General features: G+C 43.9%; 1 protein-coding gene across 4 annotated transcripts in view; it reads left to right on the top strand.

Annotated features, from left to right (window-relative positions):
• ADARB1 (adenosine deaminase RNA specific B1) overlaps window positions 1-16,748 on the top strand; it is an 84,829-nt gene extending 68,081 nt beyond the window's left edge. For 3 of the 4 annotated variants that reach the window (XM_054829815.1, XM_054829816.1, XM_054829814.1), the window contains 3 exons: window positions 2,917-3,098; window positions 12,581-12,759; window positions 13,461-16,748. In XM_054829815.1, the coding sequence (XP_054685790.1) occupies window positions 2,917-3,098; window positions 12,581-12,759; window positions 13,461-13,637 (538 nt within the window). In that variant the 3' untranslated portion in view covers window positions 13,638-16,748. Of the gene's footprint in view, window positions 1-2,916; window positions 3,099-6,847; window positions 6,937-12,580; window positions 12,760-13,460 lie in introns of those variants that run through there. The other variant, XR_008577624.1, reaches the window with a different exon arrangement.
• The last annotated feature ends 855 nt before the right edge of the window (window positions 16,749-17,603 follow it).

Genomic DNA, 17,603 nt, shown 5'->3' with positions numbered 1-17,603 from the left:
CAAACTGCATCTGAGCTTTGGAAGATTTGCGTTCATAAGCTAGAATTAAGTCGCTTCAGTTACCCCTTTTTGATAATATTTTTAATATGAAGAAAAAAATCATCTGCTTAATTGTTTCACTGGAAAGGCAGCACTGACTTTATTAAAGTTTTCTGTAATAAATTTTGCTCTTACTGCTCTGCACCTCACGGTTTGTAGTGAAATACAGAATTTGGCCCATTACCTTCACAAGAATTTGTGGTTTCAGTAAGCTGCAGTACTAGTTTGACAGCATTTTGTTGGCATGCATTCTGACAGCTCGTGCTTGTAAAGTGGAAGGAGGAGGCAGTTTTACCATTTCAGGAGGCAACGCCTGTGGCCTTTCGAAAACTGATGCGTGGTGTTGCTGTAGCTTCTTCTCAGTTTATATCTATAAAGGTTGTTTTTAGTGTACGTGCTAATGGAAGTGAGAAATTACTGTTTGACAGAAAAGTACAGTATAAAAAAGGAACAACAAGAAAGTCTCTGTGCAATCCTTCCTTTAGACTCTGTTACAACCCACGGAACTTCATTTGGGTTTCATGTTTTATCTCTGCGGTACTGCCAGTTTCTGATACAAGTATATGTTTCTATAGATAAGTATATGTTCTTTTGTTACAACAATTGAGATTTAAAGCTAGTTTTATGAACCTAACCACTATCCAGCCCTGCCTAATCAATATTAACAGCTCGAGGCTTTGGTTGTGTGAATGGTTTCTGCAAGCCTTGTCCTGAAGGTTGCTCCGAATCCAGCGCTCACAAGCACGTACCACAGCGGTAGATGTGATGCAGCAAAACAGTGGGCATGTGGGCAGTCTCAGGGTAGCTCTTGTAATACCGGTTCATACAGTTCACCTTGCAGAGGCTTGTTCAGGTGTCCTCGCTCTTTTTAATCAGAAGAAGTTTAGGAAGACAAACTTCAGCTTTTGTTTTCTTTGCCGGAGAAGGTCACCAAGTGTGGGAGGAGGCAGCAAAACACAAGCTCTGGAAATGCTGACCACTGAAGCAAGGAGAAGGGTCTGGCAGAGGTTTTATTTAGGGAGCTAGGGCTTGCCAGAGGAATGCTTTGGCCTTTTTTAAAATGTCCATCCATCACTTGAGTACTGTTCGTGAAAAGTAAAATGCGACGTGCCTTGCTGAAGGAAGCTCGGGTTGTGTGTCTGCAAGTTCCAGATACAATTGTAAGACCTGAGTCTGCAATGTTTAGTCTTGAATTCTTTCCAGATGTTGCTTCCATAATATTACCTGTGTCTGTAGCAGTCCATACGCTTCTCCATGCTTGATGTAGGGAAAACTGCAGATAACAAGAAAACACTATTGTGATTGATTTGGCACTTGAAATACCTCTGTGCTTACAAAACTGTGGTCATGGTAAGGTCCTTAGAAAGGCATCCTGGCCCTGGGAAGCAATAATTTTCACTTGATACCTTTACTCTGACGTTTGGTTCCTGATTGCAATTTCAGTGTTATACAAAATGCGCTTTTATAAAATGTAAAATATGCCTTATTTTTTATTAGGACAGTATTTTTACTCATTCATTAGGGTCAGCTTTTTTAATGACAGGTGAATAAGCTAATGCATGTTGCCTCCATTTTCATCCTCAGTAAAGATACGCAAAGAAATTGTTTCCTTGGATTGCAGTTTTCGTTTTACCTTTTTTTTTTTTTTAAACATTTTACAAGTCTTGTAGCCAATATGTGTAGTTCAGTTTTTGCAGTAGGGAAGCAGTTGTGCCATACAGTTTCTAGCCCGAACTGATGATGTATAGCCATCCCATCCCAGCAAAAGCTGCAAGAAACACTGTTAGCTACATCAGAGTAACTGGAGGACCCTTGCAACCTGGTTTAGAGTGGGTCTTTCAATAAGGAGAACCATTTGATGTGAGCATGGGAGCTTCTGTCGTGCTCATGTATTTTATTCAAGCACCAAAAGAAACTTTCCTGCTGCTCGTGTCTGGGTGTTGCAGTTGTACTCAAGTATGCTATTTTAATAGTGCCAAGCTGTTTGCAGGCATGCCTCGTACAATGTACGTACGTATTCTGTGAATCTGTACCTCAGAGACAAGGGCAGTGAAAATACTCTGCAGGAGACTTTGAGGTTTTAAAAAGCAGTTTGCATGACTGTTACGTGCAGATTGAGAGCCAAAACTTGATTGAATGAACACAGCTACAAAACAACTTCAATATTTAGCTCCTATGCACGCTATATCCCTGCCACTGGGCCTGATCCAGTGTAGGTCACAGGGGTGCAGACAGGGATTTATGGTTGGAGTGTATGAAGCAAAGAGTATATGCACTCTTTGCATATTTTCAGTTTTCAGATTCAGTTTTCTCCCTGCCCGTGGATATTGCAAGCAGCTATAGATGTCCTTTCTGGCAGCAGGATGTGGACAGCATGGCTAGGGTGTCAAGGACAAGCTTTCCCTTATGGCGATGAGGTGCTGAGGTCTTGCAGACACAATCCTTCTCGCGTTTGCCCACTGCCAGGTGGCTTTTGGAGGCATCAGCTACTGTTTCTGACTGAGGACCTCACAGTTTTTGGCTTTCCCCGATTGAATGATGCTGTCCGTCTCTGGGATTAGGGTGCTGGAAAATGCATCACCAGGCATGTTAGTGGGGAAGTAAAGTTATGGAGTCTGCTCCTGAAGTGGATGCTAACAGTAGGCCTGTTGCTATAGGTCATCTTACTCAGGATTTCGTTGAGCATCCCATAAGCTGATCTCTGAAATTCTGGCAGGTGTCACAGCTATGCTACCATAGTCATGTGCTGGTCAAGAGGAAGGGTTGAAAGTCTGGTCCATTGTGATTGACTGCTGTTATGTCTGGCAGATGTTACTTGTTCCATTAAAAAGAAAGTGTTTTTTTTGTTTTTTTGTTTTGTTTTTCCCTCCCTCTTAGGTGGAACGTATTGGGTATTCAAGGAGCCTTACTTAGCCTCTTTGTGGAGCCAATTTACTTCTCTAGCATCATCTTGGGGAGTTTATATCATGGGGATCATCTATCCAGAGCCGTATACCAGAGGATAGCAGAGATAGAAGATCTACCACCTCTTTATACACTCAACAGACCTTTACTTAGTGGCAAGTATCTAATGGAGAAGGCCGTGCCGGTAACTAAGTCTGTTCCAGTAGCAATGTGATTTTGCAGTTTTCAAAACCTTGCAAATTATGTACTGTGAGTAAACTGCTTTCTGGTTACAACAGAGAAGTTATGGTCTAAACCTGACATAGATACTCAGTCAGAAATACCATAGCAAGGACCCTTCGTGAGTTAAAAGGTGGAAGGAACTGCGGAATGAACCTTTGGATGCGGTGTCACATAATTGCTGTCTGGAGCGTGCCCTAGCAATACGTGAGGCAAGTTGAAGGCCCCAGCTTAGTGAAACCTCTTCCCACCAGTGAAATAGCGCGTTAGCTCTCACTGTCACTTCTCTTGCCATTGCAGATGTTTGTTGAACGGCCACGTCAGGAATCAGTATGCCAAGATAGACACATTTGGTTCACAATTTCTAGATCAATAACAAACTAAAAATGGATGGAGAGAACATCTCAGCTACCATTGGTTGTATTTTCTTTTTGTCATCGATCTCTGTTGGATGCAGCACTGGCTTTAGTTAGCATGGCACCCAACTTGTTTGCATGACCCAATAATCATAATATTTTAATTTCCACTATGTAGGTTAATGCACAAATGCTGCATTCAGAAGCCGGTGGCACATTCTCTGGGAATACTTTTAATAGAGTATTAAATATATCTGGCGGACAGCAATATGGCAAGCCCCAGCCAGTGTAGTTAGTGGTTGTCCTTTGCAGCTGCTTTTGAACATTTAAGTACTGTTTTTTGGCTTTGCGCTGATGCTAGGCTGTAGCGGGGCTAAGAGGAATGACAGTCTTTGAATTAACAGGTTGTAACTTCTAACTGAGCCATGACTTTCAAAGGAAAGTTCTGAAGTGTCTGAAATTCTAAAACTGCTGGTTACAGTAATGCTGAGAGAGCTTTAAAACTGAAATCTCTTATCCTCCCTCTCATTGTGTGCATTGCTTTGTTCTGTAGAGCTTGGCTTTTGGCATGTGTCTGTTTATTTTCCAGGAAGAAAAAAGCTCAGTATTTTAAAGCATGTTTAAAGTTTGGCATAAATTTTTAAAATAGATTTAGGGAGGGAGTGGGGAAAGGAGCCTACTGAATAACCAGCATTTCTTTAGATAAGAAAGGTAATCAAGGATTCCCTGGACTAGCACATATTAAATTGTTAACTAACATATTTGTCCTTATATTAGCAAGTAACAGTTACAACACTCACAGTACCAAATATTAAATTGTTGTATGGACATAGTAGCTGATGTATTGACTGTTTCTGCCTGATTTTCGGGAATTTTTATCAAAAGAGCAGGTTTGGGGTGGAAGGAGCTTTTGTTATCCTTTTCACAACATATAATACTATGTGTCTTCTTAAAAATGATCTTTCTGCAATATTGAGATCACCTATTTGCCATGAAATAGCACCATCTGTTTAAACAGTTCAGCTGGGACTTGCTGAGCAGTAGAGGGAGTTCGGAAACATTCTCAGCTGTTGAGTTTTCATGAAAAATACACATCTCAGAAATGAACGGGAAGCTGGTTTGGGAGGTTGGGTGGAGAATCGTGTTGATGGATTTTCTTCTGCTGGTTCAGTCTTGAAAGTTTGTCTTCTGACCCACGCTGTTGGATTCAGCTGGGGCCGTCATGTAGCTACCCATCTGCTCTTTGATTCACACGTTTTGCGGTGTATTCTTACGTGGAATAAGCACCGCAGAAATACCTGTCCCCAATTCCATGTTCCTCCCGGTACCTCACGCACAACTGTGTGATGGTGGCTCGTTTCTATCAGAGGGATGACCTGAAAGAGAAATAGCTGTCATTCCCCACTCTCTCTCACCTGTTTAGCTGTGAAAGTACTGTAAAAACTGGTTTTTTTTCTCTCATAAAACAAGTTTTATGTCTGCAGGGACAATTGCATTAAGTCAAAGCCAGACTTACTGTTATCTACTGCTAAAAATTGTCTTTTCATCATCTTTCTTTCCTTATAGGAGATTTTCTACTTATACCTCCTTTTCCCAGCAAGTTAACTGTGAACATGCCTATCAGAGTGGCTGATTTTCAGCTAGGGGATGCAGGAAACCTGCACATTGGTAGAAAACTCCCTCCCTGTGCTGACTCTTGGAAGCATTTTGGTTGCAGGACCCAGCCTCTCAGGATGCCTTTAGCACTGTGGCACCAAGGGCACATGAGCTCTCGCTGAGAACTGGCCAGCTCACTTGAAGCGAAGACAGGTTCGAATCTTGTGAATTTCTAGAATAATCTGAAAAGGAATCGATTTCTCAATCAAATAGAATGAGGATTGCATAAATCAGCCTATAACAAAGTGCCAGTCTGCAGGGCAATCTGCACAGACTCTTTTTGGAGCCATTGTGGGAGGTGGGCACGAAGGGGTTCACCCAGGGTGGAAGTAGGGTGGCAGAGCTCAGCAGATACTCCATTCAGAGAATCAGCCCTTGAAAATCCTTGAGAGCTGAAATCATTAATTACGTCTTGCATTCAAGAGAGCACATTACATATAAAATACAAGCTTTTCTTCACTGGAGGCAACTAATGTGAACCAAACTTCATCAGGCACCTGTCGTTATGGTTCCTGTTGCTGGTAGGCATGCTCGGAGGCCCAAGGACCTCAGCTAATGGCCTCCGCTGGGGCTATGACCACAAAGCAGACGGCAGGCTGGGCCCCAACATGCTCTCCTGTCTGCAACGGCTTCTCAACCAAACCCTGCAGTAGCGTCCGCTTTTGTGGGCAATGCCTCTTTTCATTGTGATTATAATATTAATACAGGCAAAGTTTTCCCTCTTTTGATGACCGGTCAGTTGACAGTTGCTTATGCTTTAGTTTCTCTAAAGCTTCCCATCTTTAACCAGAGTATTGTCAGAAATTAACGTCGTTGGCCATTTTGACCCGTTGCTGGTGGTGCTGCTGACAGGTATTTCCTATTTCAGTTCTTGGCTGAAACATCCTGGAGCAGTGTCACATCTGCTGATTATCTGGTCACTAGCGTAAGAACTCTCTTCAGTAAGACCAAGATATGATATGAAGGTACGATCCATCCAGCCCAGTACTCTTTTCCACAGGTAGTCAGGCAGTGAAAAGCAAAAGGAAATCACAATCCTCTGCAGATACCTCCTGAGAATTGCAGTAGTCATCTGCAGATCAGGGACATCCCAAGTCAAGTATTGAGAATCTTTGTGTCTAGAAATCCTTAACGGATCTTTCATTCATGCACTCCTGGTTTTGTTTTTTAAACTGGTTTAAACTTTTTACCATCCGCAGCCTCCTTTAGCATGGAGGGCTGTAGGATGTGCCAAGATTCGTGCAATGGAATTAGATGCTCCTCAGTGCTCCAAACGATACAGGTTATAAGCAGTAGTCATGGCGCTTTTGTCATGGCGCTCAGTTTTCTGTACCTCTGCCATATTCCACTTTTCTTCCTTTGATTACTGTTGATCACTGACCTGACCTTTTGGTAGAACTGAATATTAGAAACTAAAATCTCATTCCTGAATGCTAATATCCAGCTCCAAGTACGGCAGTCCTTATGCAAAATTGCTTTGTTGTTTTCTTCGTATGTATTACCTAATATTTATATGTGAGGAATTTCATCTGCTTTTTTATTGTTCAGTCACCCAACAGTGTGAGCTTTTTTCTGCTCCTCTTTACAATTGCTTTTCTTATTTACCTTCTTAAATAATTTAGTATAATAACAATCTTACCTCATTTTTTTTTCCCCACACACACCCTTTCCAGGTCTGCACAGAGCCTGAAGGTCTCCAGCTGTGTTGGCTCTTCCCAAGGAGACCATCCTCATCCAGGTGTCCATTAAGTCTGTTTTTAAGGTAGACATCGAACAGCCTTCTACTCTCTGGGGTCTCTAAGAATTAGTGTCACACTGGTCACCTCCAGTCTTCAGTAACTGAGGCAGTTTTTTGTTGAGTCATTCCCAATATCACTGTATTTACGTCTGCGCCCAGAAGCGTGGTGGTGTAGTTCCTGCAGCCTTCCTGGTGCCGATGGCGTGTTTATTGTGGGTTGGAAGTGTGGGCTGGATGAGTGGACAGTGAGGTGGGTTGAGAACTGGCTGAACGGCAGAGTCCAGAGGGTTGTGATGAGTGGCGCAGAGTCCAGTTGGAGGCCTGTAGCTAGTGATGTGCCGCAGGGCTCAGCACTGGGTCCGGTCTTGTTCAAAATATTCATCACTGACCTGGACGAGGGAACAGAGTGCACCCTCAGCCAGTTGGCTGACGGTACAAAACTGGGAGGAGTGGCCAACACACCAGAAGGCCGTGCTGCCATTGGGTGGAGAGGAACCTAATGAAATTCAATAAGGGCAAGTGTAGGGTCCTGCACCTAGGGAAGAACAACCCCAGGCACCAGTACGGGTGAGGGGTTGAGCTGCTGGGAAGCAGCGCTGTGGAGAAGGACCTGGGAGTCCTGGTGGACAACAAGCTCTCCTTGACCAGCAGTGTGCCCTCATGGTCAAGAAGGCCAATGGTACCTGGGTTGCATTTAGAAGAGCGTGGCCAGCAGGTCGAGGGAGGTTCTCCTCCCCCTCTGCCCTGCCCTGGTGAGGCTACATCTGGAGTTCTGTGTCCAGTTGTGAGCTCCCCAGTTCCAGACAGACAGGGAACTACTGGGGAGAGTCCAGCGGAGGGCTGCGAGGATGATGAGGGGCCTGGAGCATCTCTGGTGTGAGGAAAGGCTGAGAGAGCTGGGGCTGGGTAGTCTGGAGAAGACTGAGAGGGATCCGATCAACATTTATCAATATCTAAAGGGTGGATGTCAAGAGGAAGGGGCCAGACTCTTCCCAGTGGTGCCCAGTGACAGGACAAGGGGCAACGGGCACAAACTGGAACACAGGAAGTTCCATCTCAACGTGAGGAAAAACTTCTTCCATCTGAGGGTGACCGAGCACTGGGACAGGCTGCCCAGAGAGGTTGTGGAGTCTCCTTCTCTGGAGAGATTCCAAACCCACCTGGATGCCATCCTGTGCAACCTGCTCTGGGTGATCCTGCTCTAGCAGGGGGTTGGACTAGGTGATCTCCTGAGGTCCTTTCAACCCCTGCCAGTCTGGGATTCTGTGATTCTGTAATTGATTGGTATTTCCCTGGCACACCTCTAAACTTAAAAATTGGAGTCCCATTGGCCACCTTTCATCCTGGACAACTTGCATGGTTTCTGATGAGAGGTTATGTATCACAACTGCTGTTCTTGCTGCCTTGTCTTTGGTCTCCTCGAATGTGGTTGAATGTTGTCTGGGTGCCGTAACTGGTGTTTGCTTACTTCATACACATATCCTAGAACTACTCTTACAGGCACCTCAGTGGGAGGTGGCTCCTCTGGCCATGTTGCCTGTGAAGAGGGGCTCCGGCCTGGGCACCCACCTACCCTTTTTGCAAAACACTCATTTGTTTTTTATACACAAGAAGACTTCAACCACCACAGCAAGAGGGGTTATTATAAATGCTCATGTCTCAGCACTCCCCTGACTGCTGTCTACATTTGCATTTTTAATTTTTTTTTAAACAAAAATAAATCCTTCAACAGAACCTTTGGTGATTTTTTTTTTTGGGGGGGGGGCTGTTTCCTTGGTACCTTATCCTCCTGTTCACATTGGTGTTTTTCAGCTCTCTATCTCCTTTTTAATGAAGCTTTTTTGAGCTCTGTCCTCAAAGAACTGTCAAGCTTTATTATTTATATAAGCACTTGCACAAAGAGCCGTGACCTTTCCTTTTGCTTATTATACCCCATTATAATCATATTCAACAATAAGTTCTGAGAGATGTTCTCTAAATAGCTTAGTTACATCAATTTTCAAAGGAGAATAAAATATTTTACTTTCTATCCTAGCTTTCTCTCCCATTACTAGTTTCAGCTTATGTTCATGTCTAGATTTTGAGGGAGGAGATAGGATCCACCTAAAGCGTTACCAGACACTTTGCTTTTGAGATGACCTTTATTCCCTGTCCGTGCTACCCGTGATCCACCTTCAGGGACTATTTTGCCATCTCTCCAGGGTTCGTGCAGATAATTAAGCAGCTGAACAGGGTGGTGTTATTTAAGTCTATTTGAAATTCTGAGTCTGTTGGGTTTTTTTTTATTTAATTCATCCAAATAATCTAAGGAATGCAATTGTATAATTGCTATGGAAATATAGTGCGTACTGGATGTTCAACTTCCTCATCTTTATTTGATTTGCTTGTGTGAGTGTTTGTGATGTCGCAGGTGTCTGAGCAGCTGATAGGGTGCAAGCAGGCACCTGGCCTATGCGGGTGTTTGTGACGTCACAGGTGTTTGAGCAGCTGATAGGGCAGGAGCAGACTCAAGGTGGTTTGCAGCACTCGATGAACTATATCTGATCCCTGTACTTGTTCAGTAGTGTATGGAACGAAAGCAAAGGTAATCGTATAAATAGCATTAAAGAAAAAATATGACTGGTGACCTGCTTGTGTGGTGGCAATTTCCTGTCCCTCTTGCCTCAATAGTTTTGGTAAACCCAATTTTTGATTAAGAAGTTTGTCAGCATGGGTCTGTTTCACATAAGCTTCACAAAAGCAGCCTGAATTTATATGATTTTGGAGACTCAGAATTGAGATTCGTTTTGTGTGCACCCAAAATTTACAATTTATTAGGTGTTTAGGTGCGAGCCTTGTGTGGTGTGACTCATGGAGTGGCAGCGTTTGCACTTCAGTGGCACAGCACAAGTTGCATTGTGCACGAACTGCTCTGGTTTTCCGGAGGCGTGATGCACGCATTCATTGCCAACTGCTTGGAAGGACGGCAGAAGTTGTGATGGGGACTTTTTGACTCTCATCATAAAGCCCTGTTCTTGCTGGGTCTTCCTCAATATTGCTTGCGTAATGTTGCTGATGGTACCTGCTCAGCAGGGACCGCTGTGTGTGGATCCCACATCCCTCCTCACCGATTTACAGTAGATTGGTGGATGTAGATCTGTGGCATCCTGCTGTATTTCAGCACCTAAAATAAACCAGAAAAAAACTCTTCAAGAAACTTTTGTTCTGATTCTTAATTTTTTTCAGCTTATATTTTAAGAAAATGGAGAATGGTAGAGTTATTTTTTTTTATGTACTTATTCACTTAATTACTGGTTATTAGTCATAGTGACCAGGTTGACATAAACCATAAAAATACAACAGCTTCAGGAAGTTCAATATGATTGATATTTCAAAATGTTTATTTATTAAATGGGGAATTGATGATAGTAAGCAAACTGAATTGTGCTGTGTCACTCAGACTTCGTAGGTGACTCGCTCTCAGTGCTGGGCTCAGAGGTGCCGCGAGTCCCGGGCCAACGAGCCCGTCCTGTGCTTGGGTGCCTGAGGTTGGCTTAACTTTGTTTATTAGATTGTGTTTCAAATATCAGCAAGAAATGCATCCTGCTGCAACATTTCTGTTCAATTTATACAAATTTGCTAATTATATAAAGCGTAGGACCTACCATAACCTCAGAGTAGATTCGAAATAGATTCTCAGTGAGGGTTGCGTTAAAAGTGGGATCTTTACCTATTAGAAAGAAAAAATTGCCCTGTTCTTTGTTCTCTCCTGGTGAGACAACTGAGACATCTTAAAGGTAGAGGTTTGCCACCCCTGTAACATCTGCAGGATCAAAACCGATGTGCTCCTTGGCTTTTCCATAGCATGCACAACCCAAATTCATGGTCTTGGCTGCTGCTTGCGAGCACCGTGCAGGAGAGGAGTTGCAGGTGGATGGCAGTGGCTGCTGTCACCTTCAAGCACGGTACCGTGGTCACTATATACAGCACATCTCTGCAGCGTCGGGGTGCTGGGGGGGGATAAATCTTGCCCCGGGCAGACAGCTGACCTCACTTCACACTTGGGTTAGACTTCTGGTGGCTTTGCTTCTCCATCTGTAGCGATGAAGCCGTATTTCAGAGGTGTCGCACAATTTAACACTGAGCAAAATGATCTGCATCCTCTCTTGAGTCCTGCAGTTCGCCGTTTCTGGGCACTGTCAGTAGCGATGGGCACGTAAAGTGGGGAGGCAGCTCAAGCACAGCCGGATTTACGTGGAAAGACCCAAATGTCTGCCAGTTTTGGCTTTCTGCAGAGGATGCTGAGGATGGGGCTCGCTTTGTCTAACTTAGATGCCCGCAGCATCAGTGCCACTGCATGTGCTAGTCACGCCATGCCCCGGCGTAGCCCGTAAGAAGGAGGAAATAGATTGGTAGTTTTTAATGAAACACGCTCGACAGCTACCGAAACGCAGGCACCTTCATGCCTTGGTTTGCAAGGCTCATACCACTGCTCTGACCTAACTCCAATTTTATGAGGGAAAGTGAAAAAGCACCTTGTAGTCACTTCTAAATAAGCATGACCTCTCCGAATCAGAGGGCTGGAGCACCTCTCCTATGAGGACAGGCTGAGAGAGTTGGAGTTGTTCAGCCTGGAGTAAAGAAGGCTCCGGGGAGATCTAATTGCAGCCTTCCGGTACCTGAAGGGGCCTACAGGAAAGCTGGAGAGGGACTGTTTATCAGGGAGTGTAGTGACAAGGGGAATGGCCTGAAGCTGCAGGAGGGGAGATGGAGATGGGATGTGAGGCAGAAATCCTTCCCTGTGAGGGTGGTGAGGCCCTGGCACAGGGTGCCCAGAGAAGCTGTGGCTGCCCCTGGCTCCCTGGCAGTGTTCAAGGCCAGGTTGGATGGGGCTTTGGGCAACCTGGGCTAGTGGAGGGTGTCCCTGCCCATGGCAGGGGGTGGGACTGGGTGGGCTGTGAGGTCCCTTCCCACCCAAACCAGTCTGGGATTCTCTGAATACAACTGCAGTCAAAGTTGTTAGCTGAACTGTAACTGTGTGTTGAAACGTGACCAGGGTTCATAGTTTCACACCCGTTTTGAAATGAGATAAGCAACATGCACTTAAATTTTTTACAACAGCAGAGCGAAAGGGAATTGATGGGAGATTTCCAACTGACAAAACCTCGCAGTATCTGTTCTTTCCTACACTCGACTTGTCCCGCTACTGAGTGGGCTCTGAGAGCAGCGGTTTCTTGTGCAGCAGCAGAGCCGCTTTCTTTCCACTTTGTACTTATTTGCAGGTTGTTAATTGATTCATTGGTTTGCCCAATAAGCAAGACCAGATCCACCTGAGATGGATGTGGCAAGGTGCTCGTGTTGCTGTCCCCATGCCCCGTGCCACAGACCTTTCTGTGATCCCCTCCGCTGAGGAGGCTGGTTTCTCACGGCTCCAGCCACGCACACTTGCCCTGCCAGGAAGGACGGAAGGAGAGAGCGCTTTAGCCAGGATGAGAATGAGATGTGCATGGCGATATCTCTGTGAGTCAGTGAAAAATCTGCAGGAGAATGTCCTCGGAATAAAAGATCCGCTTGTAAGACTGCTTAGCGATGTGATTTCGGTAGCGCTGCTGTATTGCTTACTCCTCAGTAAAAACAAAGATCAAGAGTTAGTATTTACTATTGTTATTAAACTTCATTTTTCTTTCAGGTATTAGTAATGCAGAAGCCCGTCAACCAGGGAAAGCACCAAACTTCAGCGTGAACTGGACAGTAGGAGACACTGGTCTTGAAGTTGTTAATGCTACAACCGGCAAAGATGAAATGGGTCGTGCATCTCGTCTTTGTAAGCATGCTTTTTACAGCCGCTGGATGCGTATTCATGCAAAGGTATATCTTCCAGAGTGCTAGATTTTCCACTTCTTTTTAATTCTGAATTAAATATCCATGCATGCTGCTTTCTGTACTCAGAAGCCACTTTCTAAGCCCATTTTAAGCTGAGCCTGACATTAGCTACTGCTCTGTGTAGTAATGGAAAAGAACAGTGCATTTGTTTAGCTTATTCTTTATTTTGATGATGTCTGGTCCAAAATGCATGCAAAGATCTAATAATCCTTGGTTTATAGCTAAGGGTGCTATCTCCTTTGAGCTTGCCTTCTCATTTTAATTTATTTGGAGGGGTAGTCCCAGTTTCGCTTCAAGCGAACCTACCGAGGTTTCGCTCTGTCCTCTCTTAGAGAGAAAAGCTACAAGAAAATATCTGTCAGTGGCTTTTCAGTGGCTAGATTTCTTCCACCGAAGGGAGTTGATAACGCAGAGAAAGCAAAAAGCAGGCCAGCTGGGGCGAGCCTAGTCCAAGGAGTGAGCACCCCCGGCGTGGTGCTGCAAGGGGCTGGCTCGGCGAGAGGCAAACGCCGCAGCCAGGCACAGCGCCATGAAGGAGCAGTGCTGTACGCTTGTCTGCCCTTGCCTGAACGCTTGGGTTAGTAGTTCGTTACCTTGCTTTAATAATAGTCGTTTTTAATAACTCAGTCGCTCGCAAGCTGTTTGGCTTAATAGTTTCTTGTCTCTCTCATCTGCAACCCACACAGCTTTCCTCCAGCTTGCGCTCAAAGATCCTCAAGCCTAACCTGTACCACGAAACCAAGCAAGGAGCCACGGAGTATCAAACTGCCAAAGAGTGTTTGTTTAAAGCATTCCTGAAGGCAGGACTTGGAGCCTGGGTGGAGAAGCCCATAGAACAGGATCAGTTTTCTCTCACCGTCTAATTCACAGACTGCACATCACTTTGGAAAGGGGGTTGTTCTGGAAATTCCTGGTGTCCAGCATCGCTTTCTGGCATCTCCACAGCCGTCAAAACATCTTTTTACTGCTTGGAGTTGGGTTTTCTCCTTTGATTTCTTTTGTTTTGAAACTTCATAGTAACTGTTTCTGTTTTGCCCAAGTATTGAAACTCAATGATGATCTGACACATAATTGTATATTTTGTTATGGGAAAGTAATTTCTGGTGTATTTCTAGAAATACTTTTACTGTAGAAAACTTGCAGTAAGGCTGTCCTTACAGTATACAATGACTCATTTTTTCTGGGTTAAAATAAGTTCTTTTTTTAATTCAATGTCATCAAGTGCATGAAGAAATGAAAGTTTCTGTAGGTTTTACACCACACTTTTAGGAAGTAGCTTAATTTTTTAAAAAGAAAATAGGTGACAAAGCTGATACTACTCCTCTGTTAAATTGTTTTTGAACTGCAGGTATTTCTAGCACGTAGACCACAGAGCCAGAATGGAGTCTGGACAGCTAGTTTTTCCCCAATTCCTTGCTCTTTAAAACCAGCTGCTGAAAATTTCATGTCTTTGATGTATGTATTTATTAGTCTGTGACCCAGTTTTTAACATGCAGCTTTTTATTCTGTTTTTAAAAATACATTTACCTCCCATTTACACACATTGTGAAGTCTTCTTTTTTTTTTACCATTGTAAAACTGGAAACAGCAAAATAATTATTTGTAAGTTAAGAAGTTTAGTCTATAACATGCAAAAACCTGTTTAGAAGTAGGTGATTTGTATATCCCAGGAACTCATCAGAATACAATCGTAACTGTAATATGACAACTTAAAAAAAAAAAAATTGCTCATTTTAAGAGCACTAAGCCTGAATTGCCAAAACCAGTCACTTGCTGGGTGTTGATTGCTCTCCTCTTGAAGAAATGAAAAGCTCTCGTATGGACAAAAAGTTGTTAAAACTTCTTTCCTGTGAGTTATATCTGCTTTTCACCCAAGTTGTTGTGTCTCAGAGATTTCATTGCCTTTTGGCTTTACATGTGTGATGGTCTTCACAAAGCTAATTAGGTAAGTTGCTCTCAAACGTGCTTTCGTTTGCTTTGACGATTACTTAGAAAGGTGTTTTTCCGAGAGGTGTAGACACTTCTGCTTTATGTACAAATGTAAGATAGAAGGAAAATACTGTGAGATCAGTTTAACTGGTGTATAGAAGGCATTTTTAAAAACACTTTTTAGATGAGACAACGTGCAGGACCATTTCTCTGCTCACAGGCGTGTGCCCAACACACCCCTTGGCTCGTGCCCATCCAGGTATCACCTGCGCTTTCCGAAGAGCATCTGGGAGATCCTCCGTGTCCCCTTTGCAAACGATGAAGGTGGATGCTTCATGACACAGGAGCTTGCCTGACAAAACCAAACCGGTGCACCACCGCTCCAGCTGTTGGTTCCTGTTCCTCTGTTCCAGTGCCCCTTGCCTGTGCCACACGGGACATCAGATCAGCGGGCTGGTCCGTGCTTTGAAGTCAAGTCAGGTGTTATTGAGACCCACATTGGGTCAGAGACCCAGTTTAGAGTTGTGCTGGCGCATCTGCGGAGGCGGTGGGGTGGAGCATGGGTCCCTTCGGCCAGCTTCACGGCCAAAGCCTGTGCGTTGTGGAGCTGTATGAGTTACCTCAGCCCCAGCATCTCCAGGGGGTTAGCCAATACTTGGAGCATTGGAGACTTTGATGAAAAAAACACTTCTGGCCAATCACGGATGCCAAGGAGATGTTCTGCTTTGTTACTGCTCAAGTAGGAACCTGTTTTCAACTTCAAAAACTGATCAAACCTGAAAATCACTTGTGCATTAGTTGAAGCCTCTGGGTTAGTGTTTTGGAAGTGTAATGCACTGAGGTGCAAACAACGCGTTTTTGGCAGTATTACAGACAATAGCGAGCACAGCTGTGGGAAGGCAAGCGGTTCTGTGGCCTAGTTATCCCCTTGGAAAAGACTGTGATGCTTCCAGAGGTTACTGCCTTTCCCAGATGCCAGAGGAACAAGTTGCAAGCAGCAATAGACAAATTGCGTTAATTCAGCTTCGTCGGCAACTTCATCCATCCTGTCTGCTTCTCATTAAATCCAGGAGTGCTCCCATGGCCTCTGCCAGCCCGACAAGGCTTTCGTGGTTGTCACCTGACAGAGGCTTAGACTGATCTGTTCTAAACTAGAAGGAATTTAATTATATGTGGTCAGATTTTTGCAAGTACTCGGGCGTCCACTGTTGAGATCTTGTTCACGTTGCAGAAATTCTCTTGTGGCTGTGGTTGAATAAGTGCACACCTTTCTTCAGGATCAAGGGAAAGCTGGTTGCACCGTCTGCATTTTCTTGAGATCGTTACTGCTATTAGATGAAATACACGTGGGTTTTTTTTAAGGGGCTCAGTCTATTGATAAATGAAGTCTCTTGATAATTTCCAGCAAATTATTTTTACCCATCTTTTCTGAAGTGCTCATTCAAAAGTTGGTGTCTCTGGATTTTTTTGACGACTAGGAAAGTATTAGCTCAAACTATTTTTTTTATGAAGTCACAAATATGAGCAATATATTTAAGTATTATTATAGACATAGTTTTTTAAGCTGTTTGAATGAACGATTAAAAGTAAAGGAAATATGTTCCATGCCAAAATCTTTTGCGAAGGAATGGTGTCAGGTTATTTATGAGGAATGAGTTCTCTTGTTTATAATTCCGGGATTTTAAAAAGAAAGAAGTTTTCCAGGGTTGTATGCAATCCATACCTGTCTTCTGGGAGTCAATAAAACACTGCTTGGCTTCCTTCACTTGCTTGTCCCTTTTTGTGCAGTCAGTACATGGACAGAAGTTGGGAGGCAGAACTGCGATTGCTGATGTTCCTGTATTCCTCACAAACCACCATCACCGAGCAAGAATGGATAGTGATGTATATAATTTTGAGCGACTGCAAAAGATAAGATGACTCGGCTTCCAGCAGCTGCTGAATTTTGTGGGTGACCTTTCTGTTGGGAGCTGCAGGTCTCCCTGGCGGGTTGGGAGGCTGAGCCTGTCTGGAAAGCCTGGGCTGGGTGGGTGGGAGCTGCTTCGGTTCTTTTAATTATTTTTTTTTTTCTTACTTGTGATTGAATATGAGTGTTTGTCTCAGGATCTTCAAAGGACTTAAAGAGTAACAACTTTAATGTTGATGAATACTTGAAATCTAATTTAAGGTGTTTTTTTCTCCAGATGAGTCTAGCTATAATAAAGTTTGTAGGTTAGTAACATAGATCGTTTTAAATATAGATGTTTGAAATATATGTGTTCTGCAGGATCATTTTAAGGAAATTTGGACCTAAAGTTTAACACTTGAAATATCGGTTATGGCTGTACTCAGGACCTGGTAATAACTATAGGTTATTTCTTACTGCTTGTGTGTGAAGCGTATCGTGTGTAGGAGTTTGTTAGCAACTGTTCTCCCCCAGCGTTGTGGATGTCCACGTAGTGCTTGCGGCCCCCGCTCACCCCCACGTTACTAGTGATGGTCAGCGTGACTCTGCGTGCTTAGGAATGCACAGCCCCGGGGTTTCTGTACCACTGGCGATTTTGATCTTCTCATCTTAGAGCAACCTCTTCACGACTAGTTACTGCATAGGAAACTCAGGAGTAGAAGATTTTTGTGTGCTATTACTCTGTGCATCCTCTAAATATAAAATAACTTGCAGCTGCAAGTCTAAGGATCTCAGAGCTGGTGTTGCGTTTCATCAGTCCAGTTCTGTGATGTCCAAGAGTGTGTCTTCCCGAGGGGAAATCCCAAATCTCATCCTGCTCTTGCAGTGAAAACGTGCATAGAATAAAACCGTTGGTTCAGAGTGCTTGGTAGCACAAAGCAGTGTGTGTCTTATGGAAGAGTAGTGCCACCTTTTGAAACCAAGCTTTTTAAAAAAATAACCAACCGGGAACTGA

The sequence above is a fragment of the Grus americana genome, chromosome 6 (assembly GCF_028858705.1).
Source record: "Grus americana isolate bGruAme1 chromosome 6, bGruAme1.mat, whole genome shotgun sequence".
Lineage (NCBI taxonomy): Eukaryota > Metazoa > Chordata > Aves > Gruiformes > Gruidae > Grus > Grus americana.
This window is presented reverse-complemented; position numbering and strand designations above follow the sequence as displayed.